The following is a 25,009-nucleotide window of genomic DNA, read 5'->3' as shown; positions in this document are numbered from 1 at the left end:
CGAGTGTTATTACACCGAGTATTAACGGGTGTTAATGACTCAGAAACATAAAACACACACTTCTGTACAGGTCAGTTATTTAATATAAACCAGGGTGTAAAACCGTGTGCTAGTCAATCAGCACGTCAACGTTAGCAAAACACTTAGAGGCTGTCCGCGCGTGAATGTGACGTCACCGGAAGAAGAATTGTAAACAGTTAACAGTGGGCGGGGCTTGTTGCGTCTCGTCCAGCGGTTTTCTTTGCAGATTTTAGTTTTTCCTCAGTAAAGTCTCACAAAACAGAAATAAAAATCTGAATAAAGAGCAGAACATTCCAGAATAACCCGGGGGGCGGAGACACAGCTCGGGGCGCGCGCGAGGAGCAGGAGGAGGAGGCGGCGAGGTGAGGACACACAGCGCGCGCGTTCAGGGAGAAACCCCTCAGAGTTAGCGGGTTAGCTTAGCATGCTAGCGGGGCTAACTCTCTGCAACAAACTCTTAACAATAACACACACACACACACACACACATAATCATGTTAATAAAGTACAGCGTTAGTGTAGATGTAGGGCTGTGAGAACACACACACACACACACACACTCCTCAGGACGGTCTGACTGACTTACTGTGTTTATTATTGTTCATCACACACACACACACACACACACACACACACACGGGTCAACCCATTCCTGCATAGTTACTGTGTAAAGTTATTAAAGTGCAGATGTGACAGAACATACAGCAGATACAGAGCTGGAGAGAGACTGTTTCACTGCACACACACACACTGCTCACTGTGTGTGTGTGTGTGTGTGAGATGAACAATAATAATACAGTAAGTCCATCAGAACTAGTGATGGGTGGTTCTTTGGTCACGTGACTCCCATAGACACAGAGCAGTGCAATAGGTTCAGGAGAACAGACGATCGGACCGGAGGACCCATAAGGAGACCCGCTCAGTTCTGTTCCCTGTGTAATGGACTGCCTGGTATTACTAATGATGGTTCTGTTTATTATAACATGTCCAAGCTGCATTGTAATATTTTCATTACTGGAACTATAGACTAAATGTGTGTATGTGGTTCCAGTAATGAAAATATTACACTGCAGCTACGGACATGTTATAATAAACAGAATGAGCAACTCAGCTTCATATCTTCTGGTCCGAGTGGTTCGTCCTTTTGTCACGTGACTCTCATTAGTAATACTATGCAGTACATTACACAGGGAACAGAACTGTAACATTTTATTTCTGATAAAAAGAACGAAATGAACTAAATGACTCAAATAAAGATTCGTTTATTTTGATAAATAAGATTCAAAGAACCGAGTCACTACAATGATTCAAACTTTCCATCACTACTCAGAACATCCTGGTGAGAATGTGTGTGTGTGTGTGTGTGTGTGAATTAATATCAACATGATGATTCAACACTGATGTACCGCTCTCACTGATGTGTGGAGTGATTACTGTAGTGTGTGGTCTGATGTCGTCTAAAGAGACGCTGTGTTTATGTGTTTGAGGTGTGTGTTTAAGGTGTGTGTGTGTGTGTGCAGCATGGAGCAGGCCGAGGACCAGAGCAGCTCCGGTTCGTCCAGCAGCAGCAGCACTGCGGGCTCCGGGGGAAACACTCGCCCTGCGCAGATCTCTCAGATGTCTCTGTACGAACGACAGGCGGTCCAGGTAAGAGGGACACACACACACACACACACACACACTCACTCACACACACACTCACGCACACTTAATCATCCACCCCATCAGTGTGAGTCGGTGTATATACATTCTCACTGTGTGTAAAATCAGTTATTCAGTTATACACAGCTGTTTATACAACCTGCGTGTGTGAAGTAAATTGTCCCACGTCTGTCCCCTCACTCTGTGTGTGCAGGTGAGAGAGTGAGACAATCACATTAACATCATGATAAAGTCTCTGACGCTACACTGAGATTCACACACACGTGTCTCTACATTACAGTTGTTATAGAAAATAATCACAGACTGAATGCAGCTGAGGGTAAAACCTTTACTCAAGCTTTAAAACTCTGAAACAAACACAGTTGTCTTATGTAAACATTCATTATAAGTTTTTTCCCGTCTCTCTCCGACCCACTCCTCCTCTCCTGTGTGTTCTCCTGAGTGTTTAACGCCCTGGTGGGCGGGTTACACAGGTACACACACAGGGTGGTGGGTTCTCTGTGTCGAGCTCTCCTACAGACAGCGGAGATTTGATCTCACCCTCTCCCGGGTACAGATAGAGGGCGCTGTGCTGGTGTGCTGCTTTAGCTGAAGGGAGTGTGTATCACACGTCCCCATGCAGCACCGCCGCTCTCCTCCTTATCACTTTTAGTCATCAAATGTTCCTTAGTTTAACAAACCGTCCATCAATTCTGTGTGTGTGTGTGTATACAGGCTCTGCAGGCTCTACAGCGACAGCCTAATGCAGCTCAGTACTTCCAGCAGCTGATGCTTCATCAGCAGATTAACAGCGCTCAGCTTCACAACTTCGCCGCTGTGCAACAGGTCAGACCTCCTCTAACATCACTCACCTCTCTTTACCTCAGTAACGTCGGTCACCTTCCTCTACCTCAGTAACGTCGGTCACCTTCACCTCACCTCACCCCAGTTCCCCAGTTATCTTCTATACCTCCATTACCTGCTTTCTCTTCTTTACCTCATTTACCTCCTGCTCTGAGCTCATGTAGAATAGACGCTTTAGGTCTCTCATGAGATTTCTGTCATCTCCAGCAGGAGTTAAGATGACATGTACAGTTGTAAATATCTCGGGTGTAACCTCAGGTGTTCTGCCACACCTAATGTGTAATTTAAGTAAACATTAGGGGTTATTTGAGGTCACACTGGGTATAAGGTCATCACTTTAAATATAATCTTAACTAACCTTTACTATAGTATGAGTTATTCTGTGGTGGAACCTGTGTGGTGGTTTCTCAGGTAGTTAGATGTACCTTCACACACTCACAGGTAAACCTTATAATCTGGTTATGAGCCCAGGTGAGATGAAACGTCAGGTAATCTGTCATGTTGCTCAATCTCAGGAATAATCTCAGGTACGGTTTATATCTGTATATGTCTGATCTCAGGTGTGTGTTTTTTTGTCACAGACTCGGGGGACGTGCTCATGATCTTAGGTGGTTTTAGTGTCAGAGCATGGAGAGGAGATAAATGGAGGGTGGAACCTGTTTTTGTTTACGTTACACGGTGATCTCGGGTGTGATGTCATTAATGATGCAGGTAGAGTTCAGCTTTTATTCCTCTGTGTTTTCAGGCCACACTCGCAGCCAGTCGACAGTCGAACTCTCCGAACACCAGCGTCCCTGCAGTGAGCACAGCGCAGTGCACCGTACGTCTCTACAGGCGTCATGTCACACACACACACACACACACACACACATTCACTCTCACACACACTCTCAGTCTAATACTCACACTCTCGCGCACACTCTCGCACTCACACACACACTCTCACACACACACTCACCCCCACACACACACTCACCCCCACACACACACACTCTTACACACACTCATACAGACACTCTCACACTCAGACACACAGACTTACACACACACACTCTCACACACACACACACACTCACCCCCAAACACACTCTCACACACACACACACACACTCACCCCCACACACACACTCTTACTCACACACACTCTTACACACACTCATACAGACACTCTCACACTCAGACACACATACTCACTCACACACACTCTCACACACACACTCTCTCTCTCACGCTTACATATGCATACACACACTCACACACCTGTGAATGCACCTTGGCGTAACTTTTTAACACTCGGTTGAGAGAGCGTGCGTGTGAGAGCAGGTGGTTTCGCTATTATGTTTTTGCCCCCTTTTAAACTACATTAGATGTTAAGTTTTGTCTTTTTCATAGGGGAACCTGAGCAGCAGTTCTGGAGGCGGGACCATGACAAATCCCCGCCCAGTTGGCCCTGCAACATCTGTGACATCATCTGCTCTTAGCCAATCAGTGTTGCTGGGTGGGAACTCGGCCGGTCAGGGGCAGATGTACCTGAGAGTAGGTTTTATTTTACATTTAAATAATATTACTTCACTTTTAAAGACTGCACGTTGTAATATGTTTATAAACTCTCTCTCTCTCTCTCTCTCTCTCTCTCTCTCAGGTGAATCGCTCTCTCAGGGCTCCTCAGCTCATCTTCATGCCCGGCGGCACGGCAACTGCTGCCGTGGCAACAGTTGCCCAACAGCAGCCTCAACAACAGCAACAACCCCAACAGCAGCAACAACAGGAAGTCCCGCCCACATCTTCCAGTAACCAGTCAGATAGTGACCAGGTGAAGAGTTTATTCTAAACACCCCCCCCCCCCCATCTATGCTCACACCGCCCCTTAATACCCTGAACATTGTGACTTATATGATACATTTTAGACATCTTTCATTAATCCCGCCCCCTAATCCCAATGTACCCCAGGTGCAGAATCTTGCCCTGCGCTGTTCTTCTGCCCCCCGAGCGGCGTCCGTTAAAACTGAGTATCCTGACAGGAAGGATCCCAGTAAGTTTATTATAAAAACCCTGGACATAAGCTCATGTTCTCCACCCACACATCTTTCTCTGATTTTAATCCCCCTTTTTCCTCCATCTCTCTCCCTTCCTCTCTCTCTCTCTCTCTCCCCCACCCTCCCTCTCTCTCTCTCTCTCTCCCCTCTCCCTCTCCCCCCACCCTTTCCTCTCTCCCCCCCCCTCTCTCTTCCAGGTTCCTTCGCTCTCGGCCCACAGTCTCAGCAGCAGCAGGCGTTTTCTCCGTCAGCGCAGCAGATCAGTGGAAGTAAACTTCCCACTCCTCCTTCCTCCACCTCTTCTTCTCTTCCCTCTTCCTCCACTTCCTCCTCTCCCTCTCTCCCTCTCTCCCAGCTCCTGCTCTCTCCATCCCGCCTCGCACCCGCTGCCACGGTGACCCACATCCTGGTCCCGAGCTCCAACGTCCCCACGTCCTCTCCGGGTTTCCCCAAACCCAGCATGGCGGCTCAGACACTGGTGGTTCAGCCCCTTCAGCAGCAGCAGAACGGAGGGGATAAGATGCCCGGCCCCGTCCCCATCCAACCCAAAACGGCCCAAAGCGGGCGTCCACCATCTCAGATGCCGCCCCGCCACCCTCCGCCCATCCTCCCAGCCCCGCCCACTCCCCACCCCCCACACGTTCCGGTCCAGTTGCTCGGCCCCAGGCAGGGCGTTCTGGGAAACTCCCAGGCTGTAGCGGCGGCGCAGGCCCGAACCTGCTACTCCCAACAGGACAGCTCCACCCACAACCCCAGCCACAGCTCCGCCTCTACTGCAGTCACCATGGTGACAGCCATGGAGACAGGCACCGCTGGAGTGGGCGTAAAACTGACCAATCAGAACGCAGATCCCGGTCAGGTCGGCTCCTCTGCTGCGAGTCAAACTACAGACGGAGATCACGGCAGCAGTGTGGCGCCACCTGCTGGAGAAACTATGTTTGAGCAAACTGCAACCACACAGGTCAGTGTTGTTTATTCAGTTATATAATATTATATTCACAGGATCGTATAGAATGTCTTGAAATCAAACTTAACCCTGTTTAATGTTATCAAATATATTTGTAATTTTATTTATTTACTTAAATGTTCCAGGTGAAACCTGCGATCTCATTGAAAAGAAAATCGGAGTCCGATGTGGCGGGTGAGATGACATCAGAAACCGCTGCACAGAACTGTCCGTCTGTCCCAGACTCCGCCCCTCCACTCTCTCCTGCTCCCTCATTGGACACTGGTGAGTGAGGACAGTTTGGCATGTATAAAAAACGATCAGATCAAAAAGAGTTGTACACTCGTACGTCGTTAACACCTCACTGTCTCTCTCTCTCTCGTTGTGTCTCTCACCCTGTCTTTCTCTCTCTGTCTGTGTGTCTCTCTTTCTCCCCTTCTCTCTCTTTCTCTGTCTGTCTCTCTTCCTGTCTGTCTGTCTGTCTCTCTGTGCAGCTCCAGAGATAGCGTTCTCCACTCCACCCACGCTGTCTGTGTCTCTGCCCCACCCTCGAGCTCCGCTCCCCCAGGCTGTGGTCAAACCGCAGGTTCTCACACACCTCATCGAAGGCTTCGTGATTCAGGAAGGAGCCGAGCCGTTTCCTGTGAGTCTCCTCTCGCTCTGATCTCAAACCACAATCACTAGTCACCAATTAACACAAACAAACACATCATTTCTAACCCAAATAATCCCACTATCTCACTGCGGACGATCCCGTGAGAGTGCTGATAATCTCCAGTAACGTCGTTATTAGTTCTACATTGAACAGAACACTGATGGTGTGATCCTGTGTTTGATTGACAGGTGACTGGTCCAATAAAGGAGCGGGCTGAGGGTGTTCCTGTGCCTCTCTCCATGCAGCCTGAAAACAGCGCTCCTGCTGGTCAGTGTGTGTGTGTGTGTGTGTATATACATATGGAGTGGTTGAACACTTCCCGTGGTTAAACAGTTCTGTGTGTGTGTGTGTGTGTGTGTGTGTCCCACAGTGCTAAAGTGTGAATTCTGTGAGAGTTTTGCTCCTGCCAGTCAGTTCCGTGGAACCAAACGGTTCTGCTCCAAAACCTGCGCTAAGAGGTACAAAAAACACACACACACACACACACACACACACACCTAATAACATCCACAACAGGAACCAGTCCCCTCTCACAGCACGTCATGAGTTTAAATAAAAACAGTTCAGGATTTAATGAGCTTTCAGGATTGTAACTGTAACTGACTGCGATGTAAAATTCAGGATTTTACATCGCAGTCAGTTACACATGAGGGGCTTTTAATCCGTGTGTAAACACATCAGGTACAGTCTCACTCGTCTCACTCGTCTCACTCCGTCCCACTCCCCCCTCTCATTCCCCCCATCCTAACCCCCCTCATTCCCCTACCTACCACCCCCCATCCCACGCCCCTGTCTCACGCCCCTGTCCCCTGCAGGTACAATGTGAGCTGCAGTCATCATTTCCGCACCAGTAGGGGTCGCAGCAGTGCCTCAGGGTTTGAGGAGATGACGAGACGCAGGGGTCCTCACAGGAGCAGCTCTGAGATCGCCTGCGCTAAAATCACTGGCAGACACCTGCCTGTAAAGGTCTGTCTGTCCTCTACATCTGTCTGTCTGTTTTTATCTCCATACAACAACCTGTCTCTCTCGCAGGACAAGAGTAACCCTCTCTCACACTCTCTCCATCTCCTCCTGTCTCTCTCTCTCACTCCGTGTGTCTCTCAGTGTCGATCTGAGTCCAGTCGTTCGGAGGACGTCTCCAGCTGCGAAGGTGAGGAAGAAGAAGAGGAAGAAGACTATCTCTCTCCAGGCTCCTCCTTCTCTTGCTCTCGCCCCGCCCACTGCGGCCCTCAGCTGGACGAATCGGCACAAGGCGGCCTTCCGCTGGACGGAGACCATTTCCTATCGGCTAGCCCCGCCCACTGGAGCGTGGAGGAAGTCTGTCGCTTCATTTCCTCTCTGCAAGGTGAGTCTTCAGTACCACGTCCTGTCTGTCTCTCTGTCTGCGCTGACTGTCTCCTAATCCTGCGTCTCCCTCTGTGACATCACTTCCTGTCAGGCTGTGAGGATCTGGCGGGTCACTTCCTGTCCCAGGAGATTGACGGTCAGGCGCTGCTGCTGCTGAAGGAGGAGCATCTGATGAGCACCATGAATATTAAACTGGGCCCCGCCCTCAAGATCTGCGCCTCCATCAACAGCCTGAGGGACTGAGGGGGGTGGGGCATGTCAAAGGGGGCGTGGTCAGTTTGATGGGATGGGGACGGTAATAGAAGGACAGTTGTTTTGCTTTTCATTATAGAACATGATTAATAGTGAGTATAACCTTCAGTTACGACCTGACAGAGAGATCTCCCACACACACACACACACACACACACACACACACACACACACACACAGCAGTAAAGTGAGACTCCCGTGTTTATTTTTGTACCCCACTGAAGGAGAGCGCTGTCAGTATTAACGAGTAGCTTGAGGATGAGGAGGATGAAGGCAAACAGGAAGTCATGTGACTCTCCAGTAGCCAATCATAGAGCGTAACACAGGAAACTTTATTTTTTTCTACTGTAGATTATTGTAGACTTTTTTTTCATGTGTACTACCCAACAATCATCACTTTTCACATTTTTTTTCCTCCTAATTTGTGTTGTTTAGTTTTAGTATCATGACCTTTGACCTCCCAGTTCCTGTTAGAGGAAGTGCACCTGAGCTAGTGCCCTAGTTTTCTAGTTTATTTCTCCACTGAATGAGTAAATAAAGCGTTACAGTAAAGAGCCGCGTGTTTCTCTTCTTCTTTTTTTTTTTCAGCAGAAAGAGGAATGTCCTGAACCCTTACACCTCAACAGTGTTAATGTGGAGGAGAGGGAGAGAGGGGGACAAAGGGAGGAGGACAAGAGGGGGACAAAGGGAGGAGGACAAGAGGGGGAGGGGGATAGGAAAGAAAAAAGTGCAGGGTAAGGACAAACGGAGAAAGAAGAGAGGATCAATAAAGATAACACAGGTACGGGGTGGAGACGGTGAAACATGTTTGTTTACATCGTGTGTGTCTCTCCATCCCGGTCTCTCTGTCTCACTTTTATCTGTCTCTCTCTCTCCCTCTTTCACACACACACTCTTTGACCCGTCTCTGAGTGCAGAGTGTGTGTGAAAGGGACGAGTTGTGCTTTTAGGGTTGTTATTTACGAGAGACGAGTGAATGATGGAGGAGAGACGCGTCGAGGCGCCACACGTAGCACAGGTGGTCGCCATGGCGTTACCATAGCGACAGAGAGGGAGGGACAAAGGAAGAGAGGAAGACAGATGGAGTCTTTACACAGAGAAACTGTGTGTCTGTGTGTGTGTGTGTGATCATAACCCCAGTGTCGTCATTACAGTAGGGTCAGAGTGGAACCGTGTAGAACCCGGAGTGTGGAGGTCTACACTACAAACTCGGGAGAGCTGTGTGTGTGTGTGTGTGTGTGTGTGTGTGTGTCTGTGTGTGTGTGTGTGTGAGAGAGATTTACACAAGCACTGTACAGAAATGAGAAAGAAAACTAAGACTAAGAAATAAACAATAAGAAGGGTTATAATGAAATAAAGAATATTTAGGGTTCTAACACACACACACACACACACACATGAGAAGATGATTAGTGTGGATTTGAAGGAGCAGCTGGAGGAGGAACCGTTGGAGGAACCGAGAACACCTCCGTGATGTAGGAGAGTCTTGGTCTCTAACACATTACAGAACCGGAACTGGATCCTGTGCAGGTCCAAGAGACGCAACCCGGAATCATGTGACCCGGTTCTCCTCTTCCTGGTGCTGCACATCATCCTGCCGCTGGGTCAGAGAGCCGGACCCGAGACCAGAGCTGAGAGAGAAGCAGCTTGTCCATGCCTCTGGACAGCAGTGTGAGGAACGACAGAACGCTGCTCTCCTTTATGATCATGTTCTCCAGAATGTTTCTGCTGTTGCTCAGGCTGTGTGTATGCATAAACACACACACAAACACACACACACACGTTTTTTCTCAGTAAGGCCTGAGGCATCACGTGAGAGGGTTCAGAATTGTTTACATTTTCTGTGGAACAGATTCAATTCAATTCGGTTTTATTTGTACAGAAGAGAAGAGATACCAGTTCAGTCTGGTCTCAGTCACACAGTGTAAAAGGTGAATGTGTAGAGCGTGAGCAGGACTAACTATGACATCATAACTAAAAGGGAGGAGCCAGAAGGAAACACAGACATGAGGGGGAACTGAGATGTAAAACGACTAATCACTTCCCCTAGATCAGAGGTCTCCAAATCCAATCTTCCTCTCAAACACAGCTGATTCAACTAATCTGTTAATGACCAGGTTCAGTGGGTGTGTTTAGGTGTTGGTGAACTACAACTGAACTGTGCTGGTCACTGGCCCTCCAGGACGGGATTTGGAGACCCCTGATCTAGAGTGAGAAACGGAGCATCTAAACATCACCCAGATGAGGATGGGTTCCCTGTTGAGTCTGGTTCCTCTCAAGGTTTCTTCCTATTACCATCTCAGGCTCGTTCATCAGGGACGATCTGATCATTCTGATTCACACACACTCACATTTCATACACACTTGTATATAATTCTTTTGATTGTGTAAAGCTGCTTTGCATCACCTCTCCCCTCCCCCCATCATGGTTCATTAAAGATCTCAGACTGTATCTGTAACTCAGAACCAGACGTTCTCCCTGAGGGACCCGAGTGAGACCGAGCTCTGAGAGTCTAAAACTCATCAACACAAACACACCTTTAACACACGTTTCAACATCAACCCTGTCATTCAATATTTAGAACTTTTCAATCTTACATTTAATGTCCTTCTTTGTGTGTGTGTGTGTGTGTGTGTGTGTGTATTTCTGCACTTTTTCTCTGTAACTAGTGAGTTCTGGTGATGATTATTATTATTATTGTTGTTGTTCGGGGTCTCACCGTCGGCTCTGTCTCGACCCGGACGTGATTTATTTTCTTCCTTCAGGTCCAATATTTGTGGTCCCCTCTTGTCTAAATGTCATCCCTTCTTCTGAGACAATACGGAGGGGTGAAGGACGACAGAACGGAGGGAGTGTGGGAGTAAGGGAGTGACGGAGGGGGCACACTCGTAAAGAACAGCAACAAAGTTTGGGAAAATTAAACAAGAGGTAAGGGGACAGGGGCATGTCCTCTCTCTCTGTCTCTCTGTATTTATCCCTCCATATATTTATCACTTGCTTCACTCGGGTTTACGCAAAAGTCGTTTTTGTAAGAGATATAAAGGGTGACATTTTCTGACGCAGCCCTCACTGACGCTAGGTACAGACACACGCACACACACACACACAGATACGTCATGAGTTTTCATGGAAATTACCATGTACACACACACACACACACACACACACACAGAGAGTAACAGCCTGTATGTGAGTGACCCGAGCGAGGTGTCCGTCACACCGTTATTAAAAACGTGATTCACTTTCTTACAGCTGCAGATTCACTGATTCACTCAGAGGAGTCATTTAATGTAACGACTCATTCAGGATTCACTCATTTACCAATATTTATTAAAGACCACACACACACACACACACACACACACACACACACACACAACTCTAATAACGAGGCTGAGCTCATCTCTGTCTCCCTCCCTCCCCCTGTGTCTCTTTATAAGTCCTGTCCCTCTGCTCGTCTCTGCACTCGTCCCCTCACACTCCTCCGGATCCTCCGTCTCTACAGGAATACACACATTTTGTTTTGTTCTGTTTAGTGTTGGGGGAAGGACACGCACTCAATTAGGACTTTAATTAAACCTCAGTGATGGCTTTATTGGACTTCAATTAACATTTTAATTACAGTGTTACAGATTATTGGAATGAAGTTATAGAAAAGTCATTAACACTCTGTTAATGTAATAATAATAATAATAATAATAATAATAGTGATTGATCCTTACACTGATGTCCAAGAGTGAGAGAGGAGTGAGACAGGGACGTCACCCCGAGTGTTAATCACTGGAGCAGGTTTAATCGTCGGCCTGCAGGACTTTATTTATTTAAACTATTTATTATTATTATTATTATTATTATTGGATGGCTGCCATGGTGACCTGGACAGGTATGTCTCACTTTTTCTTTACAGCTACACACTTTTGCGATTATACACACACACAACACTGCACTATAGTGTGGTCTTTTAATAATTTAATCTGATAACTGATTGATTAATTGATTAATTAATTGATTTGTTGGTTTATACACTGCACTGATTTCAGCCAACTCACTTTAACAGAGACGAGGGGAGCGTCCCTTACACTGCACCTGAGAGAGTGAGACAGACCGACTGATGGACAGACACATATAAACTGACCAAACTGACAGACATTTGGGGAAATCCCAAGAAAATAGATAAACAAAGAGAGAGACAGACAGATAAATAAATAGACAGAAAGTTGGACAAATAATTACATAGACTGAGAGACAGACAGAGAGAGAGACAGACAGAGACAGACAGACGACAGATAACTGGATAGATATTCAGAGAGACAGACGACAGATCACCAAGCAGACAAACATTTAGACGGACAGACGGAGGGATAGACAGTCTGATGCCCACTGTCTCTGCTGTCAATCACTCGGGACGACGCCTCCTGCTGTTGCTATGGGCAACCCACCTCGCCATGGCAACCAACTGGCTGTAAGTGAGAGATGATAACTCTTTTCTTGAACCATCTCACGTGTGTCCCTGACCTTTCACCTCATTCATTCATTATTATTAGAATGAGGGGCGGAGTTGTGGGAGGGGTTATGGGTGGGGCTGAGGGCGGGGTTAGTGTAATACGTCATTTAGTTTCTTTACATCACTAATTAGTTTGTGTGCAAGAATGATTCCTCCAAAACACACTGCCCTGTCTGTCTGTCTGTCTGTCTGTCTCCATCTGTCTGTCATTCTCTGTCTCTCTCTCATCACATTTATTTATATACAGTTACTGCAGGTCACATGACTAGGTTTCTAAAGCTGAACTGTGGTTGCCTTTGTTCTTCTCCCTCTCCACCTGTCTGTCTCTCTGTGTCTGTCTGTCTGCAGTTCTCTGATGCGTGTGCCGCGCTCTCGGCCGGTGTCTGGCTCAGAGGTGTGTGTGCGTCTGCGGGGTCTGTCGGTGGGGCAGGTGGGGGTGTGTAGGGCTCGAGGGGAGGTGATGGAGTCCGTACGCAAAGCGGCTGAGATGGTCATCGACGAGGTGAGAGACAGACAGGTCATAGTTAATAAAAACATGATATGTATATGATAAGATCACACACACACACACACAAACACACACACACACTAAGATATTTTTACTCAGTGGAGATTAAACTTCTGAAATGTCCTTCGATGCCCGAGGCGTCTTCACTTCCTGTTCGTGATGATGATGATGAGCTCCAGCTGGTAGCTTCCCTGTGCGACATTAAAACTGTGTGTGTGAGACAGCACTCACTCGACTGAGCAACACACACTGCAAAGGGAAAGTCCAGAGTTACACACATCAGTGACGTCTCTCAGATCCACCTCCAAACTCCTGCAGACTCCAGGATCAGCTCACACTACGGTACACACTGTAAGGACGAGGTATCAGGAGGTGGCGCCACTGAGTCAGGGTCTGGAAGAAAACCCAAACTGTTCTCCTCAGCTGAGAGGAAACTGGTTCTAATGGTCAGGAACCACCACGACACAATCCTGCCATGAACTGGAAGTTACCGGAACACCAGTGTCACTGTCTCCAGTCAAACCAGTTTTACATCACCATGGAATGAAAGAAAGAAAGACGCTTCTGCTCCAAAATCCACACCTTCACCTGCAGTAAAGTTTGCGAAGAGAAAGGCTTGTGGAGGAAGTTCTGACCAGAGGTATGTTTGGAGGAGTGAAGGTGAGCCCTGTAGCAGCTGTTAAACATGGTGGTGGTAGCACCACACTCTGGAGCTGTTCTGCAGCCATGAAGAAGGAGGAGAACCTCAAATCCTCACCTAAATGATTGAGACTTACTGTTCTAGCAGGTCAGTGAGCCTAAACACACACACAGAGCGCTGGGTGCGGAGGGAGACGCAGCAGACGAGCTTTTATTCTGGAGCCGCGGGCATGTCTGGGGTTTGGAGAGTGAGCTTTAAAAGTCGGGTCTGAGCTCAGAAACACAGAAGAGCCGTTAGATATCTCACCAGACTTCTGGCTGGAGCTCGTATAGACACTGAATAACTAGCGTAAATAAACACGAGGGAAGGTGACGCAAACCTGCAGCTAATACTGCTCTCTCTCTCTCTCTCTCTCTCTCTCAGTTCAGAAAAGCTTTTTTATCATAAATGTTAGCAAAAGATTTACATTGTTGATAAACAACAGTAAAGGATGTTTTACATTAATGAATAACTTAATAAATATCTAAATTTATAAACATCATAAACATAATAAATATAAAATATCTCTCTCTCTCTCTCTCTCTCAGTGCCAGCATCAGTTCCGTAATCGGAGGTGGAACTGCTCCACTACTCCTCGTGGTGTTAACGTGTTCGGCCGAGTCATGACCCAAGGTCAGAGATTTCACCTCTAACATCTCTACACACACACACACACACACACCTCGAACACCTCTATACACACATCAGTGTTCCCTGTAATACATCCCCGTGCTGCTGTTAACTGATTATATGAATTAATCTGGCTGATTCCCCGCTGACAGCCTGAGGTCATGTGACCGTCCTGTAACAGAAGCTGAGACCACATCATCTGATCACCTTCATAATTAGCAGAGCTAGTCCAACTCTATCTCTGCCCTCACAGAGGTGTGTGTGTGTGTGTGTTGCAGGGACACGGGAGGCGGCGTTTGTACACGCCCTCTCCTCTGCGGCTGTAGCTGTTGCAGTGACACGAGGCTGCAGCCGGGGGGAGCTGGAGAGGTGTGGATGTGATCGCAAGGTCAGAGGAGTCAGCCCAGAGGGTGTGTGTATATACACACACACACACACACACACACTGATTACAGATTTGAATGCTGTAATAGTTGTGAGGTCAGAGGAGAATTCTACGTGAGTGTTTATGAGCCCCTCTTACCCCCGTGTGGATCAGTGGGGCATCAGTGTGAAGATTCTTGGTCGGGCCGCGGGGCGGAGCACATGGGCGGACCAGACGGGGTTAAGGGCCGCGCTCAGCAGTGATAGAGCTGGTGGAAGGCAGCCTGGTGGAGCTGGGCCTCGAGCCGCCGACCCTCAGATCAGTAACCCTGTGCCTTAACCCTCTGAGCCGCCCCGAGTCTAGCTGCCTCTGCCAGGAGTTTAAAACTCATCCACAGATGAACATCTACCCGTTCACCTGTCCTTATGTCTGGATGTCCATGTGTCCCTGCAGGATTCCAGTGGTCGGGGTGTTCAGATAATCTGTCGTACGGAGTGGCGTTCTCTCAGACGTTTGTTGATGAGGCGGAGCGAGTGAAGGGCACGTCGTCAGGGCGACCGCTAATGAACCTCCACAATTACGAAGCAGGACGGAAGGTAAGTGCAGACAGACAGACAGACAGACAGACAGACGCCATGGAACAGATTCTGATAGACAGAGTGTCCCCTTACCCCCCCCCCCCCAGGCCATCCTCCACAACATGCAGGTGGAGTGTAAGTGTCACGGAGTTTCAGGTTCCTGTGAGCTTAAGACCTGCTGGAAGGTGATGCCGCCGTTCCGCAGAGTCGGCGCTGTACTGAAGGAGCGATTCGACGGAGCCACAGAGGTACGCCCGTGTCCTTCACATTGCAGCTCACTAACAAGAAGGGTGTCTGATTATAAATACACAGTAAGGTCAAAGGTCACGTTGTTCCTCAGGTGCGCCTGACCCGTATCGGCTCCCGCGCTGCTCTGCTGCCGAAGGACCCCGGCGTGAAGCCGCCCGCCGCGCGAGATCTCGTCTACCTGGCCGCGTCTCCCGATTTCTGTCGTCTCGACCCCGAGAACGGCGTCCTGGGAACCGCGGGCCGCCGCTGCAACGGTACGTAATTACAAAATGAACACGCCCCCTCGTCTCCATACTCCACCCACTCATTTACATACAGCTTGAGGTTCATCAGTGTAACTCTCTCTCTCCCACTCACCCCTGTGCCCCGCCCGTTTCCTACCCCACAGGGACATCACGCCTCGCCCCGGACAGCTGTGACCTGCTGTGCTGCGGTCCGGGTTTCCGCTCGGGTCGAGCCGAAGTGGTTCAGCGCTGCTCCTGTAAATTCTCCTGGTGCTGCTCGGTCCGGTGTCAGCAGTGCAAAAACACAGTGCTCGTACACACCTGCAGAGAGTGACACACACACACACACACACACAGTTTATCATTAAAGTGCAGCCTCATCATTCAGTCAAGACAAAAGTAAGGGCACCCTATAAATAAAGAGAGAGGTTGTGTACTGCAGGGTTTAGAACACCCCATGCCTAGAGGGCGCTCTTTCACCACCTAGTCGTCGTTTAGTGGAGATTTAGGGGCGTGGCTGATGATGATGATGTCATATTAGAGGTGACCAATCAGCAGCTTCGCTTCAATTCACTTTACAATCTCTTCTTACACGATGCATTAAAGTATATGTATGAAAATAATGATTTTCATAAAGCCTGAACCGTGTCTCTCTCTCTCTCACACACACACACACACACACACACACAAACTAACAGGACGAGACAAAGCTTTCAGGCGGAGACTAACCCTGTAACACGGAGCTGTAGTGTGAGAAGTGTAATGAGTGTAGTGTAGTGCGCAGTGTGTCTGTAATGTTCACTGATTATAACCTCATTTATTACAGACTCATCACCTGTGATACACACACACACACACACCTGTCATCATACACACACCTGTGTCACACAGGGTTTAATAAACTCATCGCCATGGTTACAGCAGCACTGCCTCGTTATTCTCACACACACACACACACACCTGTTTGTCTGATCACTCTGTGTGTACACACTAATATTATTGATATATTTTATTAGTATATTTATAAACACAGACTGTTTCTGTTTATCATTAAAACATCTGGACTTTATTTCCTTCCTCAATTCTTTTGTCTAGAATAAAAACAGTGTTAAAAATAGTGTTCATCTATTCCCACTGTAGTGATGGAGGTTATAATGCATTATAACAACACACACACACACACACACACACACACACACACACACACACACATTAGGGCTGACCTGCTTTTGTGTAACTGGGTTACAGTGGACATCCCAGAGAATATTATAGGGTGGGCATCTAGCCCCTCCTACTACACACACACACACACACACACAGTAGTAGGTGATCTGTGTGTATGTATGTGTATGTGTGTGTGTGTGTGTGTGTGTGTGTGTGTGTGTGTGGTGTAAGTAGGTCACATCATTGTGGTTTACATGCTCACTCTGCCTCCTTGCAGAGCATGATACAAGTATTATGGGATGGGGTGTGTGTGTTCGGGGAGGTAGACTCTGCCTCCACAACTCCGACCCTGATTGGTGACCAACACTAAATCTCCATGGTGATGTGTGTGTGTGTGTGTGTGTGTGTGTGTGTGTGTCCCAGACCCTGATCATCTGTAATCCATCATTAACCCCTGATTCATCTCCTCACTCAATCGTTTTCATGGTAACGGTGCACACGCCCCACAGACATGGTGATAAGACGCTGGTGTGGAGGCGTTCCCTCTCAGGAGATCTCCATTTGGGGAAGGAGTCTCCACTGTCAGTGCTGAAGAAAGTTTTTTTTAAGGCTTGTTCAAAGATTTTAAACTATCTCACCTGCGCAGTCACACAACATATAAATCCTACGACTCAGGGGGCGACAGAGGCTCGTGTGATAAGGCAGGTTAAAGAGAGGTGTGTGTGTGTGCGTGTGTGTGTATGTATGTGTTATGACCTGTGCTGCTGCTGTAGATGTTCTACAGGCTGGAAGCTGCTGATCGGTTCCTCTGTCCTCAGCACCTTCTCCAGGACTCTGTGTTCCTCAGCATGTAAAGTTCTCAGTGCACTAGGCTGTGATGAGGATGATGAAGGTGGAGAAGCAGGAGGGATGGTGTTGCATCGTGGGTAATATCAGTGCCTCGGATGTTCACCATCAGTGTGTAACCAGGCCTGAGGGTCATCTCACCAGGTCTCCTCCAGTCACAGCTCACACCACGTATTGAGATGATCAGACCTGAAACGGTCACTTAAGTCTGCCAATTGAGGTCTCACACACACACACACACACACACACACACACACACACATTAAACCACTTCCTGTTTAAGAACTTAAAGAGCTCATTTGCAAAAGGATCAGGTGTATAAATAATAATAATAATGTGATATTAATAGTAGATGTAGTCGGGTTAGTGTGTGTGTGTGTGTGTGTGTGTGTGTGTGAGTGGCTATAAACTCAGATTACAGGTCATTCATCTCCAGATTAAAATCCTTCTCAGGTGGACACTTGGCCCTGCTTGGATTATTATGGTCTGGTTGCTAGGTGCCAGAGTTTCCCTAGAGACCACGTGACTGACTGTAATGCCCCCCACCAACACACACACACACACGTCCAACCTTCCCTTGTTTTTAGGAGTTGTGTATATTATGGGATGGCACTGGACTATTATGGGATGTCAGAGCAGAGCGAGGCAGGGAGGGAGGGGTGCCGTCTCCATGGTAACGTGGTTGCTATGGGGGTAGGGACAGTGTGTGTGTGCGTGTGTGTGTGTGTGTTAGGCAGGGTGACTATTATGGTCTGTAGGTTGCGAGGTGGCTGTGCTGAGTTCAGTGTGTGTTCAGGATTATTATGGGATGCCCCCCCCCCACCGGGCTCTTTGTGTAAGTGTGTGTGTGTGAGAGAGAGAAAGGGAGAGTAGGGCTGCACACTGGACGTCGCGGCTCCATCACACACACTCCAGCAGTTTGTCCGCGGTTTGTCTCTCCGGAAGTTTAACATTAGTTTAATCAGCGTTTAATTACAGCGGGGTAGAGGCAGTGCGCGCGCGTGCGTGTGTGTGTGTGAGAGAGAAAAGGGTGAGTGTGTGTGTGCGCGCGCTCTCTCTCTCGGTGCCTCCGACTGACCTGTGAGTAAAACCTGACTATAATCTGCTTCGTGTGTGTGTGTGTGTGTGTGTGTGTGTCTGAGCTTTTCAGCGCAGTGTGTGTGTACAGCCTGTCACTTTAGCTTAGCCTAGCTGCTGTCCCAGTGTAAGTTACTCTCGCGCTCACTTGCCTCACGAGCGCGTGTTTTTTAATAAAACTCGTGTTCTGCGTCATAAACCAGCGCCATTATTTGTGTTTATTTCCGACGTCCTGCTAGCCAAACTTCACCTCAGGTGTTTTTATTTTGTTTTCCTATCCGTTTTCAACAAGCCACGCCCCCTCCCTTTCAGAACAGGTTCTCCTAGGCTTCTGCGCTTCTATTGGTCCGCGTTGTTTTTCCCCGCGCTAATGTGAGCTATTAGCCAATCACGCTAATCAGAGGCGGGACCCGCGTTGACCAATCACAGGACAAATAGGGCGGGGCAACTCAAAATACGGGTGCACGACGTGACAGAAGTGAGGGAAGTTAAAAACAAGAGCGTGCGCTATGTTACTGCGTGTCAACAACTATATACTCAGCAAACAAGAAACGTCCTCTGACCTTTAACTGTTTTTACTGTCAGTAAACTTAATGTGTAAATATTTGTATGAACACTAAAAGAGTCAACACCATAAGACATAAACTAAAAATGTTTCCCAATGTGTCCCTGAATGAAGGGAGGCTCAAAATCAAAAGTACCAGTCAGTATCTGGTGGCCACCAGCCGCTTGAAGTACTGCAGTGCATCTCCTCCTCATGGACTGCCTATTGCGGACAGTCTGAGCACTGATGGAGGGATTGTGTGTTCCTGGTGTGACTCGGCCAGTTGTTGTGGCCATCCTGTACCTGTCACGCAGGTGTGATATTCGGATGTACCCATCCTGTGTGGGTGTTGTTACACGTGGTCTTCCACCGCGAGGATGATCGGCCGTCCTTCCTGTCTCCCTGTAGCGCCGTCTTAGGCGTCTCACGGTGCGGATGTGGCGATTTATCGCCCTAGCCACATCAGCGGTCCTCATGCCTCCCTGCAGCATGCCTAATGCACGTTCACGCAGATGAGCAGGGACCCTGGGCATCTTTCTTTGGGTGTTTTTCACAGTCGGTAGACAAGTCTCTTTAGTGTCCTGCGTTTTTACAACTGTGACCTTAAATGCCTACTTTCTGTAAGCTGTTAAGGTCTTAACGACCATTCCACAGGTGCATGTTAATTAATTGATTATGGTTAATTGAACATGCATGGAAAACATTGTTTAAACCCTTTACAATGAAGATCTGTCAAGTTATTTGGATTCTTACAACATTATTGTTGAAATACACAGTCCTGAAAAAGGGACGTTTCTTTTTTTGCTGAGTATATAACTGAACAAAATGTCATGAATTAAATAAATAAAGTAATTAATAAATAAGGATTAATAATAATGAACAAACCTGTTATTAAATGTGTTAGCAGATGTGTTTGAACTTCCAGCATGTCAGGAAGTGAAGAGGAGCAGTTTGGAGGCAGGAGCCTGTTAGAGGGTGAGGAGACACACAGAGTGAAACACCACACCATCACCACCAGAGTGTGTGTTATACACTGAAGTACATGAGTGTGTTGTGATTTGGTTCCTAGATGATGGAGCAGAGGAACACACACCTGAGACTCCAAAATCCAAGAAGAAGAAAAAAGCAAAGAAGAGTAAAGAGAGTAGGAGCAGTAAACGACAGAAAGTACTCAGAGAGGTCTCTTTCTCTCATTCACACACACACACACACACACAGTTTGAGTTTTTTAGCTGATCATTAGGATGACTGAATGTAGGGTGTGTGTGTGTGTGTTGTCCCTCCCCTGTCCCATAGGAGGCGATGGTGAGCTCTCCTGAAGCTCTGGAGGCCCTGCGGCTGGTGGAGGAGGAGGATGATGATGATGAGGAAGAAGAGCGGGCCGTGCGATCGGACAGCGAGGGGAGCGACTACGCCCCCAGCAAGAAGAAGAAGAAGAAGTCCAGCTCCGCCTCCAAGGACAGGAAGCGAGCGGAGAAGAGCGGCGAGGGGAAGAACAAGCGCAAGGCTCCGGACCCCGAGGAGGAAGATGAGGATGATGAAGATGATGACGCCGGACAGGTGAGACATATATATTCAACACCGTTACCATGACAACAGCCAGGAAAAGAGCAAGGGATGAGAGTGTAGATCATCTAAAGTGTGGATGAGTGTTAGCAGGAGGGATGGCGTGATGAGGGCGGAGAGAGTTACACACTCGACCCTGACACGTGTCCGTCTTCATCAGCGCTCCTCTTCCCTCTCGTCCCCTGCGCAGGGCCCGAAGTCGTCGGCGGCGCTCCTGGCGGAGTGGGGGATGAAGGACATCGACCACACCTTCACCCAGGACGACTATCGCACGCTCACCAACTACAAGGCCTTCAGTCAGATGATCAGGTACGGCACGGAGCCACGCCCCCTCGCACCCTGTGGGTGTGACCGATGCTCACTCTCTCTCTCTCTCGACACCCTCGCCCCCCCCCCCTTCCCCCCCCAGGCCCCTGATCGCGGCGAGGAATCCTAAAATCGCCGTGTCGAAGATGATGATGGTGCTGGGAGCCAAGTGGCGCGAGTTCAGCACCAACAACCCAATCAGGGGCTCTGCCACCTCAGGGCCCGCCCCTCTCACTGCCGACACCGTGACCACGCCCAGAGGGGTGGAGTCAACTGGGCCTGCGTTGGTTTCCATAGCAACGACAACCACAACATCCTCTTCATCAGCAACAACACCACCACAACCAGCGGCACCTGTACCACCGCTGCGCAAAGCCAAGACCAAAGAGGGCAAAGGTGTGTGTGTGTGTGTGTGAAGGGGTGTGTGTGTGTGTGTGTGAAGGGGTGTGTGTGTGTGTGTGTGAAGGGGTGTGTGTGTGTGTGTGTGAAGGGGTGTGTGTGTGTGTGTGTGAAGGGGTGTGTGTGTGTGTGTGTGAAGGGGTGTGTGTGTGTGTGTGTGAAGGGGTGTGTGTGTGTGTGTGTGAAGGGGTGTGTGTGTGTGTGTGAAGGGGTGTGTGTGTGTGTGTGAAGGGGTGTGTGTGTGTGTGTGAAGGGGTGTGTGTGTGTGTGTGAAGGGGTGTGTGTGTGTGTGTGAAGGGGTGTGTGTGTGTGTGTGTGAAGGGGTGTGTGTGTGTGTGTGAAGGGGTGTGTGTGTGTGTGTGAAGGGGTGTGTGTGTGAAGGGGTGTGTGTGTGTGTGTGAAGGGGTGTGTGTGTGTGTGTGAAGGGGTGTGTGTGTGTGTGTGAAGGGGTGTGTGTGTGTGTGTGAAGGGGTGTGTGAAGGGGTGTGTGTGTGTGTGTGAAGGGGTGTGTGTGTGTGTGTGAAGGGGTGTGTGTGTGTGTGTGAAGGGGTGTGTGTGTGTGTGTGAAGGGGTGTGTGTGTGTGTGTGAAGGGGTGTGTGTGAAGGGGTGTGTGTGAAGGGGTGTGTGAAGGGGTGTGTGTGTGAAGGGGTGTGTGTGTGTGTGTGTGTGAAGGGGTGTGTGTGTGTGTGTGTGTGAAGGGGTGTGTGTGAAGGGGTGTGTGTGTGTGTGAAGGGGTGTGTGTGAAGGGGTGTGTGTGTGTGTGTGAAGGGGTGTGTGTGAAGGGGTGTGTGTGAAGGGGTGTGTGTGTGTGTGTGAAGGGGTGTGTGTGAAGGGGTGTGTGTGAAGGGGTGTGTGTGTGAAGGGGTGTGTGTGTGTGTGTGTGAAGGGGTGTGTGTGTGTGTGTGAAGGGGTGTGTGTGTGTGTGTGTGAAGGGGTGTGTGTGTGTGTGTGAAGGGGTGTGTGTGTGTGTGTGAAGGGGTGTGTGTGTGTGTGTGTGAAGGGGTGTGTGTGTGTGTGTGAAGGGGTGTGTGTGTGTGTGTGAAGGGGTGTGTGTGTGTGTGTGTGAAGGGGTGTGTGTGTGTGTGTGTGATGGGGTGTGTGTGTGTGTGTGTGAAGGGGTGTGTGTGTGTGTGTGAAGGGGTGTGTGTGTGTGTGTGAAGGGGTGTGTGTGTGTGTGTGAAGGGGTGTGTGTGTGTGTGTGTGAAGGGGTGTGTGTGAAGGGGTGTGTGTGAAGGGGTGTGTGTGAAGGGGTGTGTGTGAAGGGGTGTGTGTGTGAAGGGGTGTGTGTGAAGGGGTGTGTGTGAAGGGGTGTGTGTGAAGGGGTGTGTGTGTGAAGGGGTGTGTGTGAAGGGGTGTGTGTGAAGGGGTGTGTGTGTGAAGGGGTGTGTGTGTGTGTGTGTGTGAAGGGGTGTGTGTGTGTGTGTGAAGGGGTGTGTGTGTGAAGGGGTGTGTGTGTGTGTGTGTGAAGGGGTGTGTGTGTGAAGGGGTGTGTGTGTGTGTGTGTGAAGGGGTGTGTGTGTGTGTGTGTGAAGGGGTGTGTGTGTGTGTGTGTGAAGGGGTGTGTGTGTGTGTGTGAAGGGGTGTGTGTGTGTGTGTGAAGGGGTGTGTGTGTGTGTGTGAAGGGGTGTGTGTGTGTGTGTGAAGGGGTGTGTGTGTGTGTGTGAAGGGGTGTGTGTGTGTGTGTGAAGGGGTGTGTGAAGGGGTGTGTGTGTGAAGGGGTGTGTGTGTGTGTGTGTGTGAAGGGGTGTGTGTGTGTGTGTGTGTGAAGGGGTGTGTGTGAAGGGGTGTGTGTGAAGGGGTGTGTGTGAAGGGGTGTGTGTGAAGGGGTGTGTGTGAAGGGGTGTGTGTGTGTGTGAAGGGGTGTGTGAAGGGGTGTGTGTGTGTGTGTGAAGGGGTGTGTGTGAAGGGGTGTGTGTGTGTGTGTGAAGGGGTGTGTGAAGGGGTGTGTGTGTGTGTGTGAAGGGGTGTGTGTGAAGGGGTGTGTGTGTGAAGGGGTGTGTGTGTGTGTGTGTGAAGGGGTGTGTGTGTGTGTGTGAAGGGGTGTGTGTGTGTGTGTGAAGGGGTGTGTGTGTGTGTGTGTGAAGGGGTGTGTGTGTGTGTGTGTGAAGGGGTGTGTGTGTGTGTGTGAAGGGGTGTGTGTGTGTGTGTGAAGGGGTGTGTGTGTGTGTGTGAAGGGGTGTGTGTGTGTGTGTGAAGGGGTGTGTGTGTGTGTGTGAAGGGGTGTGTGTGTGTGTGTGAAGGGGTGTGTGTGTGTGTGTGAAGGGGTGTGTGTGTGTGTGTGAAGGGGTGTGTGTGTGTGTGTGTGAAGGGGTGTGTGTGTGTGTGTGTGAAGGGGTGTGTGTGTGTGTGTGTGAAGGGGTGTGTGTGTGTGTGTGTGAAGGGGTGTGTGTGTGTGTGTGAAGGGGTGTGTGTGTGTGTGTGTGAAGGGGTGTGTGTGAAGGGGTGTGTGTGAAGGGGTGTGTGTGTGAAGGGGTGTGTGTGTGTGTGAAGGGGTGTGTGTGTGTGTGTGTGTGAAGGGGTGTGTGTGTGTGTGTGAAGGGGTGTGTGTGTGTGTGTGAAGGGGTGTGTGTGTGTGTGTGTGAAGGGGTGTGTGTGTGTGTGTGTGATGGGGTGTGTGTGTGTGTGTGATGGGGTGTGTGTGTGTGTGAGATGGGGTGTGTGTGTGTGTGAGATGGGGTGTGTGTGTGTGTGAGATGGGGTGTGTGTGTGTGTGTGTTGGGGTGTGTGTGTGAAGGGGTGTGTGTGAAGGGGTGTGTGAAGGGGTGTGTGTGTGAAGGGGTGTGTGTGTGTGTGTGTGTGAAGGGGTGTGTGTGTGTGTGTGTGTGAAGGGGTGTGTGTGAAGGGGTGTGTGTGAAGGGGTGTGTGTGAAGGGGTGTGTGTGAAGGGGTGTGTGTGTGTGTGAAGGGGTGTGTGAAGGGGTGTGTGTGTGTGTGTGAAGGGGTGTGTGTGAAGGGGTGTGTGTGTGTGTGTGAAGGGGTGTGTGAAGGGGTGTGTGTGTGTGTGTGAAGGGGTGTGTGTGAAGGGGTGTGTGTGTGAAGGGGTGTGTGTGTGTGTGTGTGAAGGGGTGTGTGTGTGTGTGTGAAGGGGTGTGTGTGTGTGTGTGAAGGGGTGTGTGTGTGTGTGTGTGAAGGGGTGTGTGTGTGTGTGTGTGAAGGGGTGTGTGTGTGTGTGTGAAGGGGTGTGTGTGTGTGTGTGAAGGGGTGTGTGTGTGTGTGTGAAGGGGTGTGTGTGTGTGTGTGAAGGGGTGTGTGTGTGTGTGTGAAGGGGTGTGTGTGTGTGTGTGAAGGGGTGTGTGTGTGTGTGTGAAGGGGTGTGTGTGTGTGTGTGAAGGGGTGTGTGTGTGTGTGTGTGAAGGGGTGTGTGTGTGTGTGTGTGAAGGGGTGTGTGTGTGTGTGTGTGAAGGGGTGTGTGTGTGTGTGTGTGAAGGGGTGTGTGTGTGTGTGTGTGAAGGGGTGTGTGTGTGTGTGTGAAGGGGTGTGTGTGTGTGTGTGTGAAGGGGTGTGTGTGAAGGGGTGTGTGTGAAGGGGTGTGTGTGTGAAGGGGTGTGTGTGTGTGTGAAGGGGTGTGTGTGTGTGTGTGAAGGGGTGTGTGTGTGTGTGTGATGGGG

The 25,009-nt window shown here is 49.3% G+C and overlaps 3 protein-coding genes across 13 annotated transcripts in view; all 3 read left to right on the top strand.

The window, feature by feature from the left end:
• Positions 1-204: 204 nt before the first annotated feature.
• phc1 (polyhomeotic homolog 1) lies at positions 205-8,314 on the top strand. 2 transcript variants are annotated; one of them, XM_053494493.1, is made up of 15 exons: positions 205-383; positions 1,542-1,668; positions 2,398-2,508; positions 3,272-3,346; positions 3,919-4,062; positions 4,169-4,339; positions 4,477-4,558; positions 4,760-5,523; positions 5,655-5,793; positions 6,003-6,151; positions 6,352-6,430; positions 6,534-6,621; positions 6,979-7,129; positions 7,268-7,508; positions 7,602-8,314. In XM_053494493.1, exons 2-15 carry the CDS (start codon positions 1,543-1,545, stop codon positions 7,751-7,753), a joined length of 2,472 nt encoding a protein of 823 aa, XP_053350468.1. In that variant the 5' UTR covers positions 205-383; position 1,542; the 3' UTR covers positions 7,754-8,314. The 2 variants fall into 2 exon arrangements, with proteins under 2 accessions (XP_053350468.1, XP_053350469.1); XM_053494494.1 differs by lacking the exon at positions 3,272-3,346.
• A 2,927-nt stretch (positions 8,315-11,241) lies between these two features.
• wnt4b (wingless-type MMTV integration site family, member 4b) lies at positions 11,242-16,012 on the top strand. 3 transcript variants are annotated; one of them, XM_053494496.1, is made up of 9 exons: positions 11,242-11,646; positions 11,821-12,225; positions 12,616-12,769; positions 14,003-14,087; positions 14,363-14,494; positions 14,902-15,044; positions 15,134-15,274; positions 15,367-15,529; positions 15,664-16,012. In XM_053494496.1, exons 2-9 carry the CDS (start codon positions 12,137-12,139, stop codon positions 15,831-15,833), a joined length of 1,077 nt encoding a protein of 358 aa, XP_053350471.1. In that variant the 5' UTR covers positions 11,242-11,646; positions 11,821-12,136; the 3' UTR covers positions 15,834-16,012. The 3 variants fall into 3 exon arrangements, with proteins under 3 accessions (XP_053350471.1, XP_053350470.1, XP_053350472.1); XM_053494495.1 differs by having other exon boundaries at positions 11,804-12,225; XM_053494497.1 differs by lacking the exon at positions 11,242-11,646 and having other exon boundaries at positions 11,672-12,225.
• A 2,313-nt stretch (positions 16,013-18,325) lies between these two features.
• chd4b (chromodomain helicase DNA binding protein 4b) overlaps positions 18,326-25,009 on the top strand; it is a 40,359-nt gene continuing 33,675 nt past the window's right edge. For 5 of the 8 annotated variants that reach the window (XM_053495469.1, XM_053495470.1, XM_053495471.1 and 2 more), the window contains exons 1-6: positions 18,355-18,589; positions 20,038-20,105; positions 20,200-20,309; positions 20,427-20,690; positions 20,887-21,005; positions 21,106-21,398. In XM_053495469.1, the coding sequence (XP_053351444.1) occupies positions 20,057-20,105; positions 20,200-20,309; positions 20,427-20,690; positions 20,887-21,005; positions 21,106-21,398 (835 nt within the window). In that variant the 5' untranslated portion in view covers positions 18,355-18,589; positions 20,038-20,056. The other 3 variants (XM_053495467.1, XM_053495466.1, XM_053495465.1) reach the window with 3 other exon arrangements.

Source organism: Clarias gariepinus, chromosome 4 (genome assembly GCF_024256425.1).
Source record: "Clarias gariepinus isolate MV-2021 ecotype Netherlands chromosome 4, CGAR_prim_01v2, whole genome shotgun sequence".
Lineage (NCBI taxonomy): Eukaryota > Metazoa > Chordata > Actinopteri > Siluriformes > Clariidae > Clarias > Clarias gariepinus.
Note: the sequence above shows the minus strand (reverse complement) of the source record. Positions and strands in the feature narration are given on the sequence as shown.

What these genes read in the sequence shown, in the direction of transcription:
- phc1 (XM_053494493.1), top strand. Translation starts at nt 1,543, where the DNA reads ATGGAGCAGGCCGAGGACCAGAGCAGCTCCGGTTCGTCCAGCAGCAGC. An exon ending in ACTTCGCCGCTGTGCAACAG is followed by an intron (nt 2,509 to 3,271) that starts GTCAGACCTCCT and finishes CTGTGTTTTCAG; the next exon opens with GCCACACTCGCAGCCAGTCG. An exon ending in TGCTCCCTCATTGGACACTG is followed by an intron (nt 5,794 to 6,002) that starts GTGAGTGAGGAC and finishes CTCTCTGTGCAG; the next exon opens with CTCCAGAGATAGCGTTCTCC.
- wnt4b (XM_053494496.1), top strand. Translation starts at nt 12,137, where the DNA reads ATGCCCACTGTCTCTGCTGTCAATCACTCGGGACGACGCCTCCTGCTG. An exon ending in GCCATGGCAACCAACTGGCT is followed by an intron (nt 12,226 to 12,615) that starts GTAAGTGAGAGA and finishes GTCTGTCTGCAG; the next exon opens with TTCTCTGATGCGTGTGCCGC. An exon ending in CAGAGGAGTCAGCCCAGAGG is followed by an intron (nt 14,495 to 14,901) that starts GTGTGTGTATAT and finishes GTGTCCCTGCAG; the next exon opens with GATTCCAGTGGTCGGGGTGT.